This window comes from Alosa sapidissima, chromosome 20 (assembly GCF_018492685.1).
Source record: "Alosa sapidissima isolate fAloSap1 chromosome 20, fAloSap1.pri, whole genome shotgun sequence".
In the NCBI taxonomy this organism is placed as follows: Eukaryota; Metazoa; Chordata; class Actinopteri; order Clupeiformes; family Clupeidae; genus Alosa; species Alosa sapidissima.
Window position 1 is genome coordinate 6,283,703 of NC_055976.1, and position 20,755 is coordinate 6,304,457.

General features: G+C 45.8%; 1 protein-coding gene across 1 annotated transcript in view; it reads right to left on the minus strand.

The window, feature by feature from the left end:
• The window catches only part of tsc22d3 (TSC22 domain family, member 3), a 28,803-nt gene extending 18,304 nt beyond the window's left edge, over nt 1-10,499 (minus strand). Inside the window, exons 1-2 of the mRNA XM_042074089.1 lie at nt 9,747-10,499; nt 6,514-6,588 (exon numbers count right to left, since the gene is read on the minus strand). Of these exons, the coding sequence (XP_041930023.1) occupies nt 6,514-6,588; nt 9,747-10,066 (395 nt within the window). The 5' untranslated portion in view covers nt 10,067-10,499. The remainder of the gene's footprint in view (nt 1-6,513; nt 6,589-9,746) is intronic.
• Nucleotides 10,500-20,755: the final 10,256 nt, after the last annotated feature.

Genomic DNA, 20,755 nt, shown 5'->3' on the forward strand with positions numbered 1-20,755 from the left:
GTGTGTGTGTGTGTGTGTGTGTGTGTGTGTGTGTGTGTGTGTGTGCTGCACATTCCAGCCCCCCACTGTCTTGGCTTTCCTGGCTGAAGAAACTCCCTGGCTCTAAAGCGGCTGCCTGAGCCGGAGCTCCTGGGTCCCCTAGGCACCCGTGTTTACTTCTCCCCGCTTATTTACATGCTAACAACAGGTCGGGCCCGCGTCCGTGAGGATGACTCACCCCACCATGACATCTCTGCGGAAAGAATGCGGCCGCAGGAGGAACAAAATGGCAGCGGCTAATTAGCGAAGATGGCAGCCACAAGTACGGGCACAAGCGAGCGGTGAAGTTAGCGCCCCACCGTACCCAGAGTCCATGGCGTGCCCTCTGTGTGGCACCAGCCCTGTAAACAATGCTCAGGAGTGTGGCCACAGACAGGATGCTTCTTGTTTGCAATTGCTGCCTGCTCATTCTCTCTGCCAGTGGAAGGTCTGGGTATTAGCCAAGAACAATCAAACACAACTTGGCAAGCATCCACTGGAGCAATCTTTGTCTGCACAGCGAAAAAAAGAAAAAAGAAAAAAAGCTCAAAATGAACACCGGGTAGCTCAGAGGAGCAAATCAATCGTTTCTACTCTTACACCCCCCCCCCCCCCCCCACCCACCCAGCTGTCCCCACCTCACCTCACCCACCCACCGCCGCATGAACTGCCACTTTAATAGCCAATGCTTGGTCAATCTTTCTCTATTTCTTCATTTTCACAGGAACACAGAATCAAGTCTGAACTGGGTTTTAGTAATGAGTGACAAAGAACCCCAATCAAGGGAAAAAGAGAGAACCATATTGTTAGAGGAATGTTACCGAGAGGCCAGAGGGCTTCCTGTAAATCATGGCAGTGTTACCTAAGAGCTGCCTATTCTTTCCTAATGCCCATACACTCATTTTCCCACAGCTGCAGTAAACACTGGATGGTATGAATGAGTGTGAATGTGACAGTTTGGCAGCAGATCCCCCTCAGTAACATATGTTAGTGCTCAGTGACCACTGCTGAAAAACAAGCACCAATTAAAACCATATGGATGTTTTTTGGACAGGCAGATCGAGGACCTCACTGATTTTTCCTTTTTCCTCTTTTTAGGAGAGCACACTGCCCTGTGTGCAGTTAACTGTCCAATATTGTAAACTAGTGTCAAGTTAGGGCAAGCTTTTGATGAATCTTTGAAAATCAGGCAGCAATCTGAAGGGTGGGGTGTGTTGTTCTTGGGTGTTTTTTTTTTCACTGTGAGGTGAAGACACCACCACATAACATCCTGACATCTCTGAAGAAACCACAGCTTGCAGCACACCCTGTGAACTGGTTGCCCAAGACATCCTCCCTTTGCTGTTAGGGACACTGAGCGTCCATGTCCTGGTGTGACCTTCGGCCAAGTGTTTTCTTCCTGGCTCTTTTGAGGGGCTTCTCATCCCTCGTTTTTTGCATGTGCTTTCCAAAACAGGGAGTGGATGTTTTTGGATGTGAAATAGCACATGTCCTTTAATTGTTATTTCACAGACTGGGCAGAGAAGAACATAGTGCAGGGTGGAGGGGGGAGATGTTGCGCAATCCTCTCGTTCAGATTGGAATGAACAAGTCAGGGCATTCCAGCAGAAATATTTGCCTCGTTGACTTTTTCACACAGTTAAAGCTGATGTTTTCTTAAGGACAATTGATGTTCCATGAGTCATGTCAAATGTACCAGTATCATATATGCAAATAAATGTTTTTATAACTGCAGTATACAGCTAATATAAAGCAGTATACTTACAAAGTTTGTATTTGGTAGAATAACTATGACACTTCAAAGTGATAGAAAATATAATAATGAAATATTGAAGACAATGATGTCTGTATTGCATAATAATGCCTGTTGCGTGAGAGGAACCCTTTAGAATTGTGTGCTCCTATAATTAAACAAAGCAGAGAAAACAAAAACAGTTTTGTCTTTACAGTTGTTTGTCCTGGAAAAATGGTCTTTAAAAAAACAACGCCTTACATAACCAACGGTGCATACACAAAGCACACGATGGTATGTGTGTGTGTGTGTGTGTGTGTGTGTGTGTGTGTGTGTGTGTGTGTGTGTGTGTGTGTGTGTGTGTGTGTGTGTGTGTGTGTGTGTGGCTGGCTGACTTTCTGTGTCCCGAGACATCTGAGTGTGCAAGCAAGACCGATCTGATAAGGTCCATCAAAGTCATACGCGGCCCGAATTAAGAAGGTGACAAAAGACACCAGGCCATGAGACAGGGTGAAGTCACACCAGCCAAAGATTCCAAATGGATGCCCTTTTAGCAGCAGGGGCATTATGGAGGGACGCAGAGGAGCAAGAGGGATCAGCCAGGATGAGTGGGTGAATCATCTTTTCCCATGACCCGCTACAAGAGGACAGAGTGTTCTTGTGGCTGCCTTCAAGAGCCGACTGCCCTCTAGCCAGGGCTTGTCGGAGTTAATCACCCGCTGGCTCACAAAGACTGGACAGTAGCTGGCTCACTTCAACCAACAAAAAAGCGGCAAGTCTTGCCGTCTCGGTCACAAAAAGTGTCAGGTCTTGCTGTCTTGGCCACTGTGGCTTCGCTGTTTCATCATTTGACCAGCAGCACTTTGAGGTGTCAGCCAGAGTCAGCCTTTGAACTGGGTGGGCTACACCCTAATAGTGTTTTGACTGCATGATAACTATGCTCTCATGGCAGACCGCCGGCAAGCTGTATCTCTGCAGCTATCACCACATGGGAGCAGACTGAGCCAGTGAAATTTCTTTTTTATTTTCGGTGCTGACACACTGAGGAGGGACTTCTTCATGCTTAGTTCGGTCAGATGCCTGCCAGGTCCCATGCTGGTCAACCCGAAGGGGAGTGGGAGTGAGAGAATTTAGGGAGCACGGAGTGTGTGTGTGTGTGTGTGTGTGTGTGTGTGTGTGTGTGTGTGTGTGTGGACAGCTCCACTCATTATCTTAATGGACACCAGAGCCTGAGCACGGGCAGATAAGAGCTTGCGGCCCAGCAGCAGTGTGCCACATTTCCCAGCGCTGATCTTCAGCCACGGGCCTATTATATAACTCACACACTCAGTGCCAGCTCGCCACTATGAGATGGAGGACAGCATGACAAGCGGGCTAAGCAAACTCGGCCTGAGATGGGGAGTGAATGCCCCCGTGTGAATGCCAGGCACTTCTTTGGTGGGCGAAATCAAGCAAGTGTTTCCCTAAGAGCCTTTTTTGTGCTTCCAATCCGTCAGTGTAATTGATTTTAGCTTGGAGCTGTGGCATTGCAAAGTTTGTTTTGAATGTGGCGCTGTTGATGCTGCCATTCGGTTGTGTGTTTGGTCCTTCTCTAAAAATAGGCGGGCTAGAGAGAGATTTTGTGTCCTTTTTTGGATATCACGGCAGATTTCGAAGCTCACACCGGAGATACCTGTTTGAGCCCTTTCAAAATCAAGACCTGCAGTTGCTAAGGTTCTGTGGGTTCAACTAAGGTCATCATCTGGAGGGAGAAAATTAACTTCCTGTTACCCATAAACCCCTTCAGCTACCGAAGTGCGCAACCTTCTCACCTTCTGCCCTGTAGCATAATCTCTGTGTAAACACGAATCCTTCATGATGTGCTGTTGTGCCTTAGAAACAGCCATGTCATGACACCGAATTATTAGCGAGGCACACCAGTTATTTCATGCCAAGTCTTTGATTCATACTCCTTCCAGTTATCCTCCACGCCTGTAGGGCGATTGACGCAGAGCCTTACTGGACGTCCTCGCATTAAAGAGAGACCTTTTGTTTCTCTATTGGCTGTCGGCTCTGCGCGCGTTCCTGTCCACCTCTCCTCTGGGCTAAACTTTATTAAGCCTGTCTGAGCATCTGTGTCCAGTCAACACAGCAGTGCTGTGCTGCTCAGCTGCTCTCTGAGATGACCTTTGTCTTAGTCTTCAGAGATGGCTTAATGAGAACGCCCTGCAAACTCTCCTCAGGAGTCAAACACGTTTCATTTCATTCCAGTCCAGACACTCCACTCAATGGGTGGCTTTATCTGCTCTTACACTAATGACCACTCATGACCTCTGTCACCTCTCTTCATGTTGTTCTCTCTGTCTCTCTCTCTGTTTGTTTGTTTTTTCGTTCTTCTTGATCTGTGTAACTGTGTCTTGAGCGGGGAACAGGTTCAACTGGTTCATAGTGCCACTGTCATGGTGCAGGGCGGAGAGAGAGAGAGAGAGAGAGAGAGAGGGGGAGAGAAAGAGAGAGAGAAAGAGAAAGAGACAGTCGCACTGCATCAGTGCGACTGTACAGCCCTTATCTCTGTCTGGCTCCACCAGCAACACCGTGAGGCTGCTGACTGTCCACACCAATGCCTTTGCGTGCCACGCTTCGGCCACTGCGTGCGAGCTTGTGTTTGGGTTAACTATGACCCTGGATGCGCCCACACACCCACCCCGGACAGCACGTGCGCTCCACCCCATGTCACATAATAGAGACATGCACACCAACAGCATGGCCCTATGAGGACTGAATCTGTCAGTACCCACCACTGCAGCTCTTGGAATAAGACCACCTTTTAAACATGAACACAGTGCAGGCTTCCATCCAGCCCCTGGCATACAGTCAAACCTCCCTTCAGCTAGTCAAAACAATGCTGTTATTCAAGCAGTCAATTAAGAAGACGTTGTACACCTCTGCCAGCGCTTTTGTGTGCGTGACAGTGGTGCCATTGTCCGTGCTGTAACCCTCGTATAGAAAAGACAAGTGATCAGACGGCACAGCTGTTAGTCAAATCTAAATGTGTAGCTTGTACTCTCAATATTGAGAAGCGCCATTTTTTTTTCATTTGTAGCATCAGAAATGCTGCCTGGTGTCGCAGACAGTCTGGTGCTGTCTGTCTCTTCCCAGACAGTCTGGTGCTGTCTGTCTCTTCCCAGACAGGCTGTTTAGTATAATGCACGGGTGTGTCCGTGTGTCTGTTCAACCTTGAATGTCGCCTGTGTGGCAGAGGTGCAGTATGCAAATCCGCTACTATTGGAACACGGCATGGAAAATCCATCTGTCAGGTCATAGCTTGACTGACAACATTATAAGTAGATTGTCTACCGTGACTCACAATCCTCTCTAGAATCTAGCTGACTATCTCTGCAAACTCCTGGAGCAATGTGTTTTGTATTTCCTGAGTTGGAGAGTGCCCTGAGTTTTTTTGTTTCACTTTTTTTTTATGCTGACTCAGTCATTCTGACTCTGTCCCCCTTTCTCTCTCTCTCTCTCTCTCTCTCTCACTCACTCCAAACTCCCCTGAATCTCCCACTCACCCTGCTGACACAGGAAGCCGGAGGCAGTGTGTCCTCGGCCGCTCAAGCAGCTGACGGACGAACGAGGCTCCCTCTCGCACCGTGGCCACAGGTTCGCCACGGCGACCCTGAGGAACGCCCCGAGGTGCCGAGTTATCCTGCCAGGATTCCACCTCAGAGCTCCTCAAAAGCCTACGATTTCCTCCACACTTATCCCACCAAATCAGGGCTCTTTTCTCTCAATTCCCTCTTTCTGTTTTTCACTCCCTCCCTCCCAAAGAAGTCGGAAAGGAAAAAGGCGGTCTGCCCGGCACAGAGCTCTCGGCAGCCATCCATGAACCCTGTGTACTTTTTTTTTTTTTTACGTAACAGCTTGCCTCTGCCTACATTCTCTGAGATTCCAGTCCAACTCGAGGAGAATCCCCACAAAAGCATCTTGGATTATAATCACACACACGCCCCGATGCCGCCCAGTCTCATGCTCTTTGTACACATCAGGTTGTTACCAAGAGCCAGAGTGAAGCCTAGTTACTGTAACCACGCTGCGCAAACCATAATTAAGGCCTTATATCTTTACCGTGGCCCTATGGTTGAGTTAAGGCCTGCAGCCAGATGACTTCAGTTATGAAACAGTCAAATGTGTACCATCTGTCCCTGCTGCATGCAAGCTATGGATGTTACACCGCCTGTTATTTTACTGACATTTCTTCTTACAACAACATATTGACTGGGCTCCTGTAAAGAGCTATTGTGGATTTTTGCTTTGAATAAGTGAGCACACGTTTGAACACTGGGGCCTGTGCCTGGGACGTTTGAACACTGGGTCCTGTGCCTGGGACGTTTGAACACTGGGGCCTGTGCCTGGGACGTTTTGTGCTGAGAAACGCTCTGAGCCCTCATGTGGTAGACATCAGTTTTATTATGACCCTGGTCTAACTGTTTCCACCCTCTTTTCACATGTGATGTCTGGGGTGCCTTTTATTAGTACAGACTGTCGCCCTATTCCTGCTCACTGCAGACACATTATCTGTATGTGTTTGTGTGTCAATGCATGTGTGTGTGTGTGTGTGTGTGTGTGTGTGTGTGTGTGTGTGTGTATGTGCATGTATTTGTGAATGTGTGTGTATGGCGCCATCTTTAATATGTGTGTGTGTGTGTGTGTGTGTGTGTGTGTGTGTGTGTGTGTGTGTGTGTGTGTGTGTGTGTGAGTGTGTGTGTGTGTGTGCATGTACGTACATGTCAGCACGTGTCCCTGTGTCTCCATCGGCGTCTCCCCTCATGGGACGGAGGCCGCTCTTCCGCGTCTCACTGCTGCAAGAGACATCCGATATTATTTTTAAAGTTGGCAGAAAAAAAAGAGCCTTCCAGTCAGCCAAGAAAACTCACACTTGAGAATGAGAACAAAGTGTTCTAGCTGCAAGTTTTTGTTTGTTTGGCAAACAGCTCGGTCGGCACTGGGCAGCACCGGGTCAGTGTGTGCAAGGCTGTGGGCTGTATACCTGATGGGTCAGTGCCAACTAACAGCAGCCATATTTCAGGACCTCGGGGCCACGCACGCCAACAGAAGGATCTCCTCCCACTCTTGACCTGGTAGGAGGACCAGAGCTGACCACTGAGAGCTCTGGAGAGGAGCAATCCTCCCAGTATACTGAGCCATCACACAAAACCCACCACAAAATGTTACCTGACTTAAAGAATATTATGAAGTTTTATTCCCTTAAAATATTTTTATGTGGATTTAGATGCCCTAGTGTTTGTTTACATGCTTGGTAAATATAAAAGATCATTCACACTGGCTGAGCTGAGTCTTTGTGCATTCAGCGCTGTAATACAAGGTTTTTACCATCGTTATATGAAAGCGCTTATATTTAATCCTATTAAGTAAATACGCTGCTGCAGCAAGTACACACTATCCTTAAAGCCTGTTGATGCTTTTCTTAGACAGTGTCAGCACTTTAGAGGACCGAGAGGGCCGACAGAAGCTGATTGAGTGGAACCCTAAGGCCTGGAGTTTGCCGTTGCATTCTGCAGCCCAGTTGTTTTCATTCTTGGACATTGAGTAAACGTCTATATTTTAGCAATAGGTCACAGAGTTCCCCCCTCTTGCCTACATTCCACAGAGAGCTGGAGAGTGGCTGTTGCGAAATGGCCAGATCCTGCCAACTTTCTTTCTGTAACTCGCTGTCCCTTGCTTTATTAAACCGACACACCTACTTTATCGCAGCGATATCAAATACACAGTGTCCAATCCCCACAGGCCTCTATGTACATATCAAGGGGACACTGACTGGGGAGGAAAAAAGGGGACAAGGATTTTTATCAAGCAAAGGGACAGATGTTTGCTTTGGTGGTCGAGGTACAGTATAAAAAAAAAGCAGGGGAGTCATGTAAGGTGAATGGTTGGGAAAAATGAGATCGCTTATCAGAAGCAGCAAATGTCCTTGTTAGTCTCTGCAAGTAATGAGTGCCAGGCAGAAGAAGACTCCTCTACTTTGCTTAAGACAGAAACTTCTTTCAGTTGCCAAATCAGAGGTGCCAGACTTGAGGCTGCTTAATAGTTAATCAATCAAGGACAACATTCTCCCAGTCGGACACTGCTGGCACGCAACCTGTATCAACCTGTTGTCCTACCTGTGCTATTTATGACCTTATATTAATGATGTAGTCTGGAGCCTTCCAGCTAGCCATGTCCAAAAGGGCATCCATCACGATAAGATGGATTAAACATTAACTGGCACAAAACTCTTAAGAGATATTATCTGTGCATCATTGCTCTTGTAAGTGAATGCAGTTTCTTGGGAACGTATAGGAACCATACAGCCAATCAGGTCTTTATCAAAATTCCTCACCTTACAGATGAACATAACATCAGATAGTAGATAACACAAAAAAGATTGCAGTGCAATAAATGAGCCGGCCAAAAAGTGCAACCTTCACCTTATTTCAGACTGCAAATCAATATTTACCCGTGTTATCAGATTGCTGATTGTGGAAAAAAAGATAGCTGTGTACTCATTACTTTCGACTGAGCATACATAACCTCTCCTTTTCCAAAATGAAATTAACTGTGTTTACTTTCAGTGGGCACAACAGTGCCAGCTGTTTCCCCAGGCTAGTGTTGATGGTGTACACAACATCTGTGGGCTGTATACCTGGTCAGTCTGACTAGCCCTGAACTTCAGGTAGAGGTCAGAGTTAATGTTGTATGTCCCCTTTTTTACTGAGCTTAAAACAGAAACTTGAGCAAAGGTTAATGGGGGTCATTTCTGACATAATGTGACGGAAAAGTGCTTTTTACTGCTTCCTTATCAGACAGCCTTAAGCTGCATGTCTGGCAAGTCCATCCTGAACCTTTAACCGAAATATATGCTTCACTAACATATTGACACATAGAGGAAGCAACAGTCTATATGATAATGATAGCATATGCTAAAATGTTATCGGTGACCATATAGTTTTACAGTAGCCAAGCCCTTTAGAGGTTAGACAACTGGTCTGACTACAGTATATGCTCTGTGTAGAATGAGTGTGATTACTGACTTTCCCCCCAGCAGAGTCTCAATATAGACCAACCCTTCCTGTTTTGCTGTTTCTGGTAAATAAATAAATAAATAAATAACCAAATAAATATATAAATTAATGTTGCCACATTCACCTGAAGGGAGACTTAACTTTTGTGCTTTGGAGTAATTGCTGATAATTGCCTCTGGTGTCTTGTATTACATTTTAATCCTTGCAAAAAAAAACAAGTTTTGACAGTATTCAAACCAGTCTTGCCTTTACTAGCAAATTACTGATTTGGTTTGACTAAAGCCCAATAGTTTATATGAGAATGTCAAGAGAAATAGGGAGGTCTACCACAAGAATTTTAAACAACTTTTAAATAGATAGTGTTACCATCCTTTGATCCACGTGTAAAGTCATGTTGAAACACGTTTAAAAACACATAGCTCACACAGCATTTCACACATCACACTACTCCATTCATATGTGTCATCTGTTAGGCTGCTTCTACCATCTAAATCACTTACCTTGAACACACAGCATTCTTAAAAACATTGTAATCTGACTCTGTTTTACTGTTATATTCTAAACACACGTTCAGTTGGGAAATGAGATACTACTCTGTCCTCAATTATAGGCTGGCCAGAGGGGACTGACATTCCTTTCCAATTAAAATCTACAATTGATCAGTCTGGTAACCATGTAATTAAACCCCATTCTTGTCAGATTTGGATCTGGAATTAGGTGACACCTTATTTTGTTCAATCACAGGTTTACTTAAAGAGGGTGTGACGGACACAAAATACTAGCTAAAAATCACAGAAAAACAGATCATAAGAACATTAACTTAAACAGGGGAGAGCTTCCCTGTTAACTACAGTTAAAATCACAGAAGAAAACATCAGAGGAACATTAACTTAGAGACTGGAGGGGGGGGGGGTAAGAAGGTGTGTCTCCATGCATACCTGTGGAAGAAGAGCAGGATGGACAGCAGGGTCTGGTCAATGTTGCTGTTGCAGATGCCCTCGTTGAGCAGGTAGCAGGGGTCTCGCACCACCGACTCCAGCGAGTCCTGCCGCATGATGATGTTGTTGAGCTTGTCTGTGTTGAGGTTCTGGAAGATCAGCTGGTCGCGGAGCTGCCTGAAGTGGTTGGTGAAGGTGGGGCTGCCCAGGCGGCCAAGGCCTCCTTGCCCGGGGCTCTCCGGGAGGTAGCCGTTGGCCAGGTCCACGCAGCAGCTGCAGCAGTCCAGCCCAATAGGCGAGCGGCAATCCTCGTCCGACATGGCAGCAGTGGAGAGTCGCACACACACACACACACACAAGGGCTACCTGAGAATGAGAACGCGGAGCAGGTGTGGAGGGGGTGGCTGCAGTGCGGTCAGGCCCAGAGCAGTGCCTGGTGTCCAGGTGCCTAGAGGGAGCAAGAGCTTGGCTGCTTTCTCCTGAGTGGACGACGGCTCCTGTCCGACGGCGCAGGGTTAAAGAATCAGCCGTTGGTGGGTCTCCTTCGTTGCCACGCTACTCGTCTTCTGGTGTGTGTGTACGTGTGGGGCAACTGTCACGGCAACACACTGATTCAGCAAAGAGCGAGTGTTTGAAAGCAAAACCAGAACGTGTTCACTGCTCTCGCTCTCTCTCTCTCTCTTTCTCTTTCTCTATCTGTCCCTCTCTCACTCACTCTCTCTCTCTCTCTTTTTCTCACTCTCCCTCGCTCCCTTTTTATGATTCTCTCTCTCTCTCTCTCTCTTACACTTTTCCCCCCTCTGTACTGTGCGTGAGTACAACAAGCCACAGCAGCAGACAGGGAGGGGTGTGAGAGGGGAGGGGAGGGGGCAGCCTTGGGATTGGTAAGAGCCTCTGCCCAGTTCTCACAGTGGACCCACCTCTTTTTCGTCTCTCTCCGCTTCACTCTTTCTTTCTCTGCTGCTCTCCTCTCCTCCTCTCTGCCCCTCCCATCCACCTCAGCACAATTAGGGGAGGGGTGAACACGTAAGAGAGAGAGAGAGAGAGAGGGAGAATGAATGATAGAGAGAGGGGGAGAACGAGAGAGAGAGAGAAAGATCGAGAACGAGAGAGAGAGAGCATGCTGCTCAACATGTGCCACTTAGTGTTCAGAGACGCCTCCATAAGGGGCGGTACATCAGCACAGAGAGAGAAACTGAGAGACATCAGCATGCACGCACGCACACTCTCACACACACATACACGCCCTCACACACACACACACACACACACACAGAGAAACACACGCGTACAGTCAAGAGCGCATGCATAAAGACAACAAGTGTTTTTTTCTATTGTGCCCCAGTATGCCCGTAAACGTGCATTTGTGTCCACATTATCGATCTGGGTGTCTTCATTGTGGATATCCACTCCTCACACATGGTTGTTACATAGCAGTAGCTCGTCTGAGCTGCGTTCCATGCGCATCTGCCGGATTAGGAACCATTTGCCATGTCGGTGGTGTTCAAAGGTCAGACTGGAGTCAGGGGTTTCAGAAGCTTTACATTCACACTTCCTGTTTCATGTGTTCCTCTAACCCACGCAAGCGTATGGGTGTGCGTGAGAAAGAAAGATATGAAAATGGAGTAAAAGGGGAAAATTATATGTGTGACTGTGTGACTGTGTGTGTGTGTGTGCGTGTGTGTGTGCGTGCGTGTGTGTGTGTGTGTGTGTGTGTGTGTGTGTGAGAGAGAGGGGGGGGTGTTGTCAGGAGAGGGGTGGAATGGGCTAGTGGGTATGTTGTAAGTGTGCAGTAAATCCATGGTGGAACATTTGGTGTGCCGCTTCAGTACTCTTGCGTTCCAAAAGGGCCGTTTTGTTATGATGGCGGCTCATTGATTCACACACTGACGAAGGCCGCAAGGCCGAAATGTTTGGTACCCCTGCTGCTAAATGTGAACATAAATTAGTAAAAAGAAACGATTTTGGAGTGCGACCATTTTTTGATTTTCTATACAGTTCCTTGGATCACGCAGCCACTATGAACAAACGGGAGAGTGCAGTGTTTGGGAGAAAAAGGGCTTATTGATTGTGGAAATGTGACAGTTCTCCAGTATTTCACAACCCCTGCTCCCCCTGCTCCTCCTCCTCCTGCTCCCCTGCTCCTCCTGCTCCCCTGCTCCTCTTGCTCCCCTGCTCCTCTTGCTCCCCTGCTCCTCCTGCTCCCCCTGCTCCTCTTGCTCCCCTGCTCCTCCTCTTCCTTCTGCTCCCCTGCTCCCCTGCTCCTCCTCCTGCTCCCCTGCTCCTCCTCCTCCTCCTGCTCCTCCTCCCCCTCCTGCTCCCCTGCTCCTCCTGCTCCCCTGCTCCTCCTGCTCCTCCTTCTGCTCCCCCTGCTCCTCATGGTTCTTTTCCAGTAGGTCAGTATGCAGGGACAAGGGGTGGACTGTTTGATTTTGTTTTGTTTTTTGTGAGTTAGTTTCACAAGAACAAAACAACTTGACCTGGATTCTGATCTAGTGAAACTAACTGAGAACACTGAGGTCACATCTGCTGGGGATTGTTCCCAGTGACAGGAGAGTGGACAGCGCAGACAGACACAGCCCACCATTTGATTCTCCATGTGAAGCTGGTGGAGAATTGCAATTAGAAGTGCGTTCTTCAGGGCAGCATGTCAGCTTCTCTAACTTAGTTTTCAGGAAATACAAAAAAGTGTGTGTGTGTGTGTGTGTGTGTGTGTTTGTGTGTATGTATGTATATAGAAGCATGTAAATGCAGTGCATATCACAGCACTTGCACAATGTTTTTCTCATCAATCTACACACAATATTCCAACAGTCCACAAAAAACAGGTGTTTGGAGTGTTTTGTAAATTTCTAAAAAAATCAAAAGACCGTCAGACCGTTAGGACGCTTGTAATTGAGCTCTGGTGCATCCTACTTCTATCAATGGTCCTAGAGATGCTTCTACAACTTGATTGGAGTCCACCTGTGCCTAAATTAATTCATTGGACATTATTAGGAAAGGTACACTCTTTAAGGTCACACAGTTGATGGTGTATGTCAGAGTGAAAACCAAGCCACGAGGTCGAGAGAATTGTTCATAGACCTGCGAGACATGGGTTGTGTGAAGACACAGATCTGGGAAAGGATACAATAAAATCGAAGAGCATGGTAGCCTCCATCATTCTCAAATTGAATAGTTTGGAACAACCAACAGTCTTACTAGAGTATAAGTATATATATATATAGTAAGTATATATACTTTTTTGATCCCATGAGGGAAATTTGGTCTCTGAATTTAACCCAATCGGTGAATTAGTGAAACACAAACAGCACACAGTGAACCAGTGGTGGAATGTAACGAAGTACAAATACTTCGTTACTGTACTTAAGTAAATTTACCACGTATTTGTACTTTACTTAAGTAAAATTTATAGTGCATACTTTTGACTTTTACTTCGTTACATTTTACAGCAATTATCTGTACTTTTACGCCGCTACATTTCTACAACACCATCGTTCCTTTTTACGATACATTTTATGATCAGTTTTTTTTTCTCTCTGACAAACACGTTTGTTTTACCAGGGGGCGGGGTTGCTACCAAAGATTCTGGAGCGCTACGTGCATTCTTAGAAACATAAGCTTCTAGTCTAGACCAGGCAAAGCGTGAGCTTGTAGCCATTTGCATTCGGTAGGCTATATTCACCAGACCCATGGCTACACTGTACATGCAACTGTGTTCTGTGCCTTTCTCTGTCTGTTATCTGCAGCGTTAGGGCCTCCTCTCCGATGAGATTGCTATCCGCGGATCAGCGAAGTTATAGGCTATGCCCATGCTTCTGTCACACGTCTGATCATTTGCGGCACAAATGAATGGTAGACTATTAATGAACCGGTGGCCGGAAAAAAACGTAACATTTTCCAGATTAGGAAATATTCCTTAATTGTGTGTGATCAAATAAAGATGCATAGCCTACAATTGGGGGGTAGTAATGTGAGCGTTCATTCAATGTCTATGCGTCTGAACCTAATCATAAAGACACCTTTCTCAGCAACTTTTCTGTTCAATCAGCATAATTGGCATTACGATCCACCCGACGTTTCCCTTGTCTACCCCGTTAAACTTCAGGCTCTCGTGTTTTGCTGACTGATATTACTCAGCAGATCACCCTAGTTAGATAACCAGAATTACAGTCTCTAGAATTGTAGGTCAGAATGTAAACTGGGCCACAGATGGTAAGCACAATTGCATTAGCTTAAAACTATCTAGTCTAGTATAACCTAAAACTAGCTTAATTAAAATGCCACAGCCCATACTGATTTTTCGTTTTAGAATATAGTATATAAATCATTATGCAAATACTTTTACTTTTAATACTTAAAGTACATTTAAAAGCAGGTACTTTTTACTTTTACATAAGTAGGGTTGTCATTGTGGTACTTTTACTTTTACTAAAGTAAATATTTCTCTGTGTATTTGTACTTTTACCTAAGTACTGAGTTTCAGTACTTCCTCCACCACTGCAGTGAACACACAGTGAGGTGAAGCACACACTAATCCCGGCGCAGTGAGCTGCCTGCTTCAACGGCGGCGCTCAGGGAACAGTGAGGGGTTAGGTGCCTTGCTCAAGGGCACTTCAGCCGCGGCCCACTGGTCGGGGCTTGAACCGGCAACCCTCCGGTTACAAGTCCAGAGTGCTAACCAGTGGGCCACGGCTGCCCTAAAGATCTCGCCACTCAGCCAATTCGGGATGAAGGGCCTTGGTCAGACAGGTAACCAAGGACCCAATGGTCACTATGAATGAGATCCAGAGTTCCTTTGAGAGGACGAGAGAAGCGTAAAGATGGACAACCATCAGTGCATCACTCCACCAATCAGGCTTTTATGGTAGAGTGGACAGGTAGAAGCCATTTTTTGCTGGTCTGATGAAACGAAGACTGAACTATATGGCCAAAATTCCCAATGGTGTCTGTGGAAGAAACCAGGCACTGAGCACTGATGTTTGTCCTTCTTTACACTTCTCTCAAGTCAGTGCTACCTAGCTTGAGTTGCTGCAGCTAACAGCTATATGTATATGCAAAAGCATATGATTTAAACAGCAAAATTTTAAACATCCTTATAAGGTCTGGTATGTTGTCTTCTTCTTAAACATCTTTCAATAGATATTGCATGCTGTGTTGTAGGGCTGGGCTATTAACCAAAATTGTATGGAAAGTGACATTTAGAACCTCTCCCCGACTTAATTTTGCTCATGCAAAGATTCCGAAGGAAGATTCCGGCATTTTTTGACATAGATCTCTGTGTCTCGAGGTCACTTTTTTTTTAAAGTTGGTGCTACCTAGCCAACAGCTACTGTGCATGCCCCCAGAGTGTAGCACTGGAGCTGCTTAGCTGCTGCAGCAACGTACCAACAGTATTCGGTAACCTCAAGAAACAGAAATTTATGTGAAAAATTGCAAGAATTGTCCTTTAATTATGACCGCTGCGCTAGCGAATCATTTTTTTTTCTTCAGTAGTTTTGTGTTAACGTTTTCTCGGGACACTGAAAGACCGGGCTGCACGAAACTTGGTGGGCATGTAGCCCCACAAGGATGACATGGAACCATTGATCTATTGATCTTTTGATCTGTCGCCCACCGCACGGGCTCCCCGAAAGGAGGGTAGGGCGGACACAGTTTTCTGTAAATATCCCGACAACCTTAGGACCTAGGATGACTAAATTATTTTTGTATGTTTGTCTCCAGGGGCCATGTCAACCCGTCCCATATCCACTCATTTGAGATATAGCGCCATCTAGTTAAAAATGAAAAATGAGGCATTGTAATTGCAGGTATTTTGGCTGACAGATTCAAAACTGCACGAAATTTGAAGTGTACTCACACACACACACACACACATGCAGCCAAGCAGGCACACACACACACACACACACACACACACACACAGATAAACACACACACACACACACACACACACACACACACACGCACACACAGAAGCACAAATATACACAAAAACAAACACACACTATGCACACACTCATTTACATACACAAAGTCAAAGTCAAAGTCAAAGTCTGCTTTATTGTCAATTTCTTCACATGCCAAGACATACAAAGAGATCGAAATTACGTTTCTCACTATCCCACGGTGGAGACAAGACATATTTTACCAATTAAGTCCACAGACAAACATAACATTCAAGTAAACAATAAAAAGTAAATAAGAAGGCACATACAATGAAGAAATAAGAGCAGCAAAATTGGGTTGAAATTGTGCAATTGTGCATAGACAGTCAATATAATAGTGCAAAGTCAGGCCAATAAATGGCTGAGGTAGTTCTGTTTGACCTAAGTACAACAACAAGTTGCAAAGTGTGCAAAGTGTGCAAGTGTACAAGTGGAGTAATGCAAGTGGAGTAGCTTCTGTACCTCTTCCACACACCCCACAAAATTTTCTTCCACAAAATTAAGGAATGGAGTAGGAGATGGAAACAAAATGACAAGCGTGATTTATTTTTGCGGTGAGAATGTACAGGACTGGGAGGTCATATTTTGTACCGCTCTGCGGTACATCTAGTTGGTTACTGTAATACAGGGGTGGGCAAACTTTTTGGCTCAAGGGCCACACTGGGTTTTGAAAATTGGCAGGCGGGCTGCACAACAACCACCCCCCCCCCCCCCCCCCCCCCCCACGACACACACATAAAAAAATACATTTTTTATAGCCTATAATTAAGTATGACAAAATATTTCTTTTAAAATATTAATTGCTTAAAAATACTGCTAATTTTATGCTGTTTAACAAATGTATAAATTGTGCACTGTCGCTTTAATTCACGTTTATTTCTCAATGATCTTCTGCCTGCTACGGTATGGCCCTCTTACACTTTTTAAATGGTCAGTAGTGGGAACTACTGCTGCCTTCATGATTTGCTTTTAAAAGTTTCTTATAAGAAGGAGATATCAATTATCAACTATGACAAGCCAGCTGGAACCTGCGGCTCTCTCTCCCTCTCGTGAGTGCAGACGCGTTCCCAATTAAATGGATCGCATGTTCACGTTAGATCTGCTGCAAAGGAGATAACTAAGAGTTAACTTAGTTTAACATGATGTTATCTCTATTTAACATGATGTTTTGACATTGACATTGTAAACGTTCTCTAAGGAGAGTGAAAAGCAGTTTGCAGTAAAGCTAACCAACGTCGTCTCTATCGCAGGAAAAAAATAGCGAGCAGCCTGATAACCAAATGAAATGCTCAGCGGGCCGGATGAAAGTGCTTGGCGGGCCGGATCAGGCCCGCGGGCCGCAGTTTGCCCACCCCTGCTGTAATAGCATGTCCCCTAATGCAACAGTTCCATGGAAAATACTATTGTGATTAGTCACATGCCTACACCTTTTCCAGTCAATGCCGGTCCCAATTCACTCAAAAGAAGGCTGGAGGTATGATTAATGTGACCTTGGCAGGCAACTATGAGGGCAGAGTAAAAAGAACTGTAAAATAAATAAGCGTTCATTAATCATAATTGAGGTAAAAGAATAACTTCATATAAAAGTTTACATCGCCTAGCCATGTTGTCTTGTATGCTGTCTTCCATACACTACCTACCTACTACATGGAACTACACTGAAATATGATATTGTGTATCTTACTCATAGTCATACCACCTTTCTTAAAAAAAGGGAATGTGCCATTTTCAGCAATAGCATTTTGACACCAGTATGGAGTGGCACTGGCCAGAATCTATCTTCTGGCAACGGCAAGCTTTATTGAAGTATTCCTCTGGCTCTTCAGTCAAACACTATAGGAATGTTCCCCAGCAGAGGGAGAGGGAGAGAACATTAATTTGCTCAGTGAAACAGTAGATGAACTGCGATTGCTTTATTGAGTGTGTAATGCTGTCATGACATGTTGGGTGCATTTGAGCAATTGGTTGGCTGGTGTCGAGAGTCGACCAGTATATTGTAGGTGAAGACTGCCCCCTATTGGCACTGTGCGTGTATGCGTGTGTGTATGCGAGTGGGTGTGTTCCATGTGTTCATGTGTGTATATCCGCGTGCGCGCGTGCGTGTGCGTGCGCGCGTGCGTGTGTGTGTGTGTGTTAGCCCAGGCTGCTGATGATGAGACATGATACCGTGTGGTAACACAGAGAGTTGGGGGGGGGGGTTCATTATTTACGCTGTTCAGTGATGTGCTGGCACTTAATCACCAGGCAGCGGCGTGACTTCAGCAGGCATCGCCGGGACCCATTGTTTTCATGAAGCAGTAAAGTTCGCATGCAGTCTCCAGCCCTCGGCCTTCAAAACACGGCTCTTTAATCATCTGTCTGAAGGGCTGCACCCCACATAGCATCAGTCCCTGTAGTGACCATGCTTGCAAAGAAATGTAGCGAAGGATTTTTGATGTTGGACATACTTGGCCATTAGGAGGTCATCTATTCTTTTTTTGTATTTATTGATTTATCTGTCTTACCAGATTGCGGTAGCTCTGTTGTTTGTGCGTGTTGTTGTGCAATGCTTTTATGTAAGATGCGACTTCATGTCACAACCACAGTTATGTCTGGCAGGACACGAGGGGCTGAATGCAACACCTCTGTTCTTAGCTCCAAACTCTCTCCATGGTGGTGTCACACTCCTCCACGCACCACAGCTCTCTCTCTCTCTCTCTCTCTCTCTCTCTCTCTCTCTCTCTCTCTCTCTCTCTCTCTCTATCTCTCTCTCTCTCCCAGACTGGCACATCTGATTGTCATGAGTTCCTAGTTAGCGCTTTGTCAACGGTAATGTATGGTTCTCCACTTTGCCTGTCTGCCTCAGGCAGACAATCAAGCAGTGAAAAAACAAACAGAGGAACCCTTTGAATACTAACCATGCAGAGACAGGACAAAAAGTCCGGCTGCATCAGATGATTGCCATACAATAAGAAAGCCAAAATTACAATTACCTTAATGTTGTGCTCAGAGATGACAGCTGCATGTTGATGCAGGCTGTTTCCTGAGCCTCACGTCAGGGTTAGATTTCAAATAACAACACTGTTATTTCTCTGCCATGTCCACTGTGGTAACACAACCCATGTCTCATGTTAAATCAAAGAGTATTTACTGTATTTGGGGGAGAACTTCATAGTTGTATCAAGAAGCAGCCATCCGCAGCAAGGGATTTGCTGGGATCAAATGACAGCCTTTGAAGGTTACCTAATATGTGGTGCAGATTTTGCTGCATTCAACTTCAACAAGCTGCTGTGAAACACAAATAGTACAGTGAGAAGTATGCGGGGTAACTCATCACTGTCTGACCCCATTCACCACTCTCCAATGTGGGTGTTTTTGCTCTGTGTGTGTGTGTGTGTGTGTGTGTGTGTGTGTGTGTGTGTGAGTGTGTGTGTCAGTGTCAGTGTGTTGTGTGTGTAAAGAGAGAGAGTCAGTGGAGAGGAAAAGTGGGTCATCTGACCTGAGATAACTCCCCCCCTTCTCTCTCTCTCTCTCTCTCTCATCTCTCTCTCTCTCTGTTGCCATCAGTGGCTGCAAGCCTTCCAGGTCAGGTCACCAGTCCACGAAGGAGGCACGCTCTGATCAGAGCAAACTCTCCTCCTGCCCTCCCTCACCCTGTCTCTCCCCTCCTGCATCGCTCAGACCGGGCCAAAGTCTCCTGGCAGGCCATCGCAATGACCTCTGCCCCCAACACTCCATCCAATATCATCCATCCCCAGTCAATGGCTCCATCAAGAGCTACTTAAGATTGGGCTCCTCACAAACAAGTTTCTTTTAGAGAAAACACACACACACACACGCACGTGCGCGCACACACACACACACACACACACACACACACACACATACACACACACACACACACACACACAAACACAAACACAAACACAAACATAGCGCATCATTTTGGATCTCGTTTCGTCCAATGAAAGCACTGGCAAACAAGGCATGGAGCTAGAAAACTATTGGCAAACCTGTCTGGTGGTATAGATGGGCAGATCAAAGGCTTCAGACAGGCCCTCTCAAGCATTTCCACCACACCAGGCATCTGCATTCAGTCGATGTTTGTTCAGAGCTCTTCACGGAGAACGAATGTAGAGAGGAAGACCATCTATAATACAGCTTGGAATCGGTCCTTTACGTGCAGGCTGCACATGATCAAAGCGAACATACGAAAACAAGGGAGAAGAAGTGTCGATCATTTTTTATTTAGCTCATAAGTCTGGCCCATGTTACGTATTCTCTTCTTCCTGCTGTGTACTTTCCTGTCGAGCCAGTGAGTGGAAAAAAAGGAGAAAGAAACCAGGAGAAACATGAAAGCGCAACATGATTCTGCTCACAGTTTTGAATCAAAAGAAATGATTGCAACCTGTAATGGCTCCATCATCAACAGTCTGTTTCGCACTCATAGTTGACATGGCAAGAGATGGAGTTGTTTGGGAAAATTATCATTTTGTTACGGTGTAATCAGCCATCACGCTTCTGTAAATGCGGTTGGAATACCCATTTAATCGATTGCAAACACTACCTCTCAGCACATTTAAGTGAGCCTATCACAATACAAAGATCCCCTCCACACATCAGTTCTCATTGGTTTGCCTATCAGCATTAAACTACTACTACTGTGCAGGTGAGAAGTGCTTTGTGTGTGGAGACACCACACGTCTATATTTCAACTGACAACTGAGAGCACAGCTGTTCCACTTCCCATCAAAACTTGAGAAACATTCGACTAGTCTTTTTGATTTTTCATGTCACAGACAGGAGAAAAGTGAAGGGGGGGGGGGGCTGTTTTGCTCAGCTGCTACAATTCCAAGAGATGGATCTCTGCTGCCCCCCTTTGGCTGGAAATGGAAGTGCACTCTATTCAGCTGAATGAGAGGATGGCCATGATGAGAACCTTTTGTGATGAGAACCTATTGTGGTCCACAGACCACAGTCCACAGACCACAGATGAGAACCTATTGTGGCCTTACCTTAAATTCCTATTACAGAAACATCCTGCTTTGTTAGAGGAGCCAGTGAATGGGAAAAATACGTAAG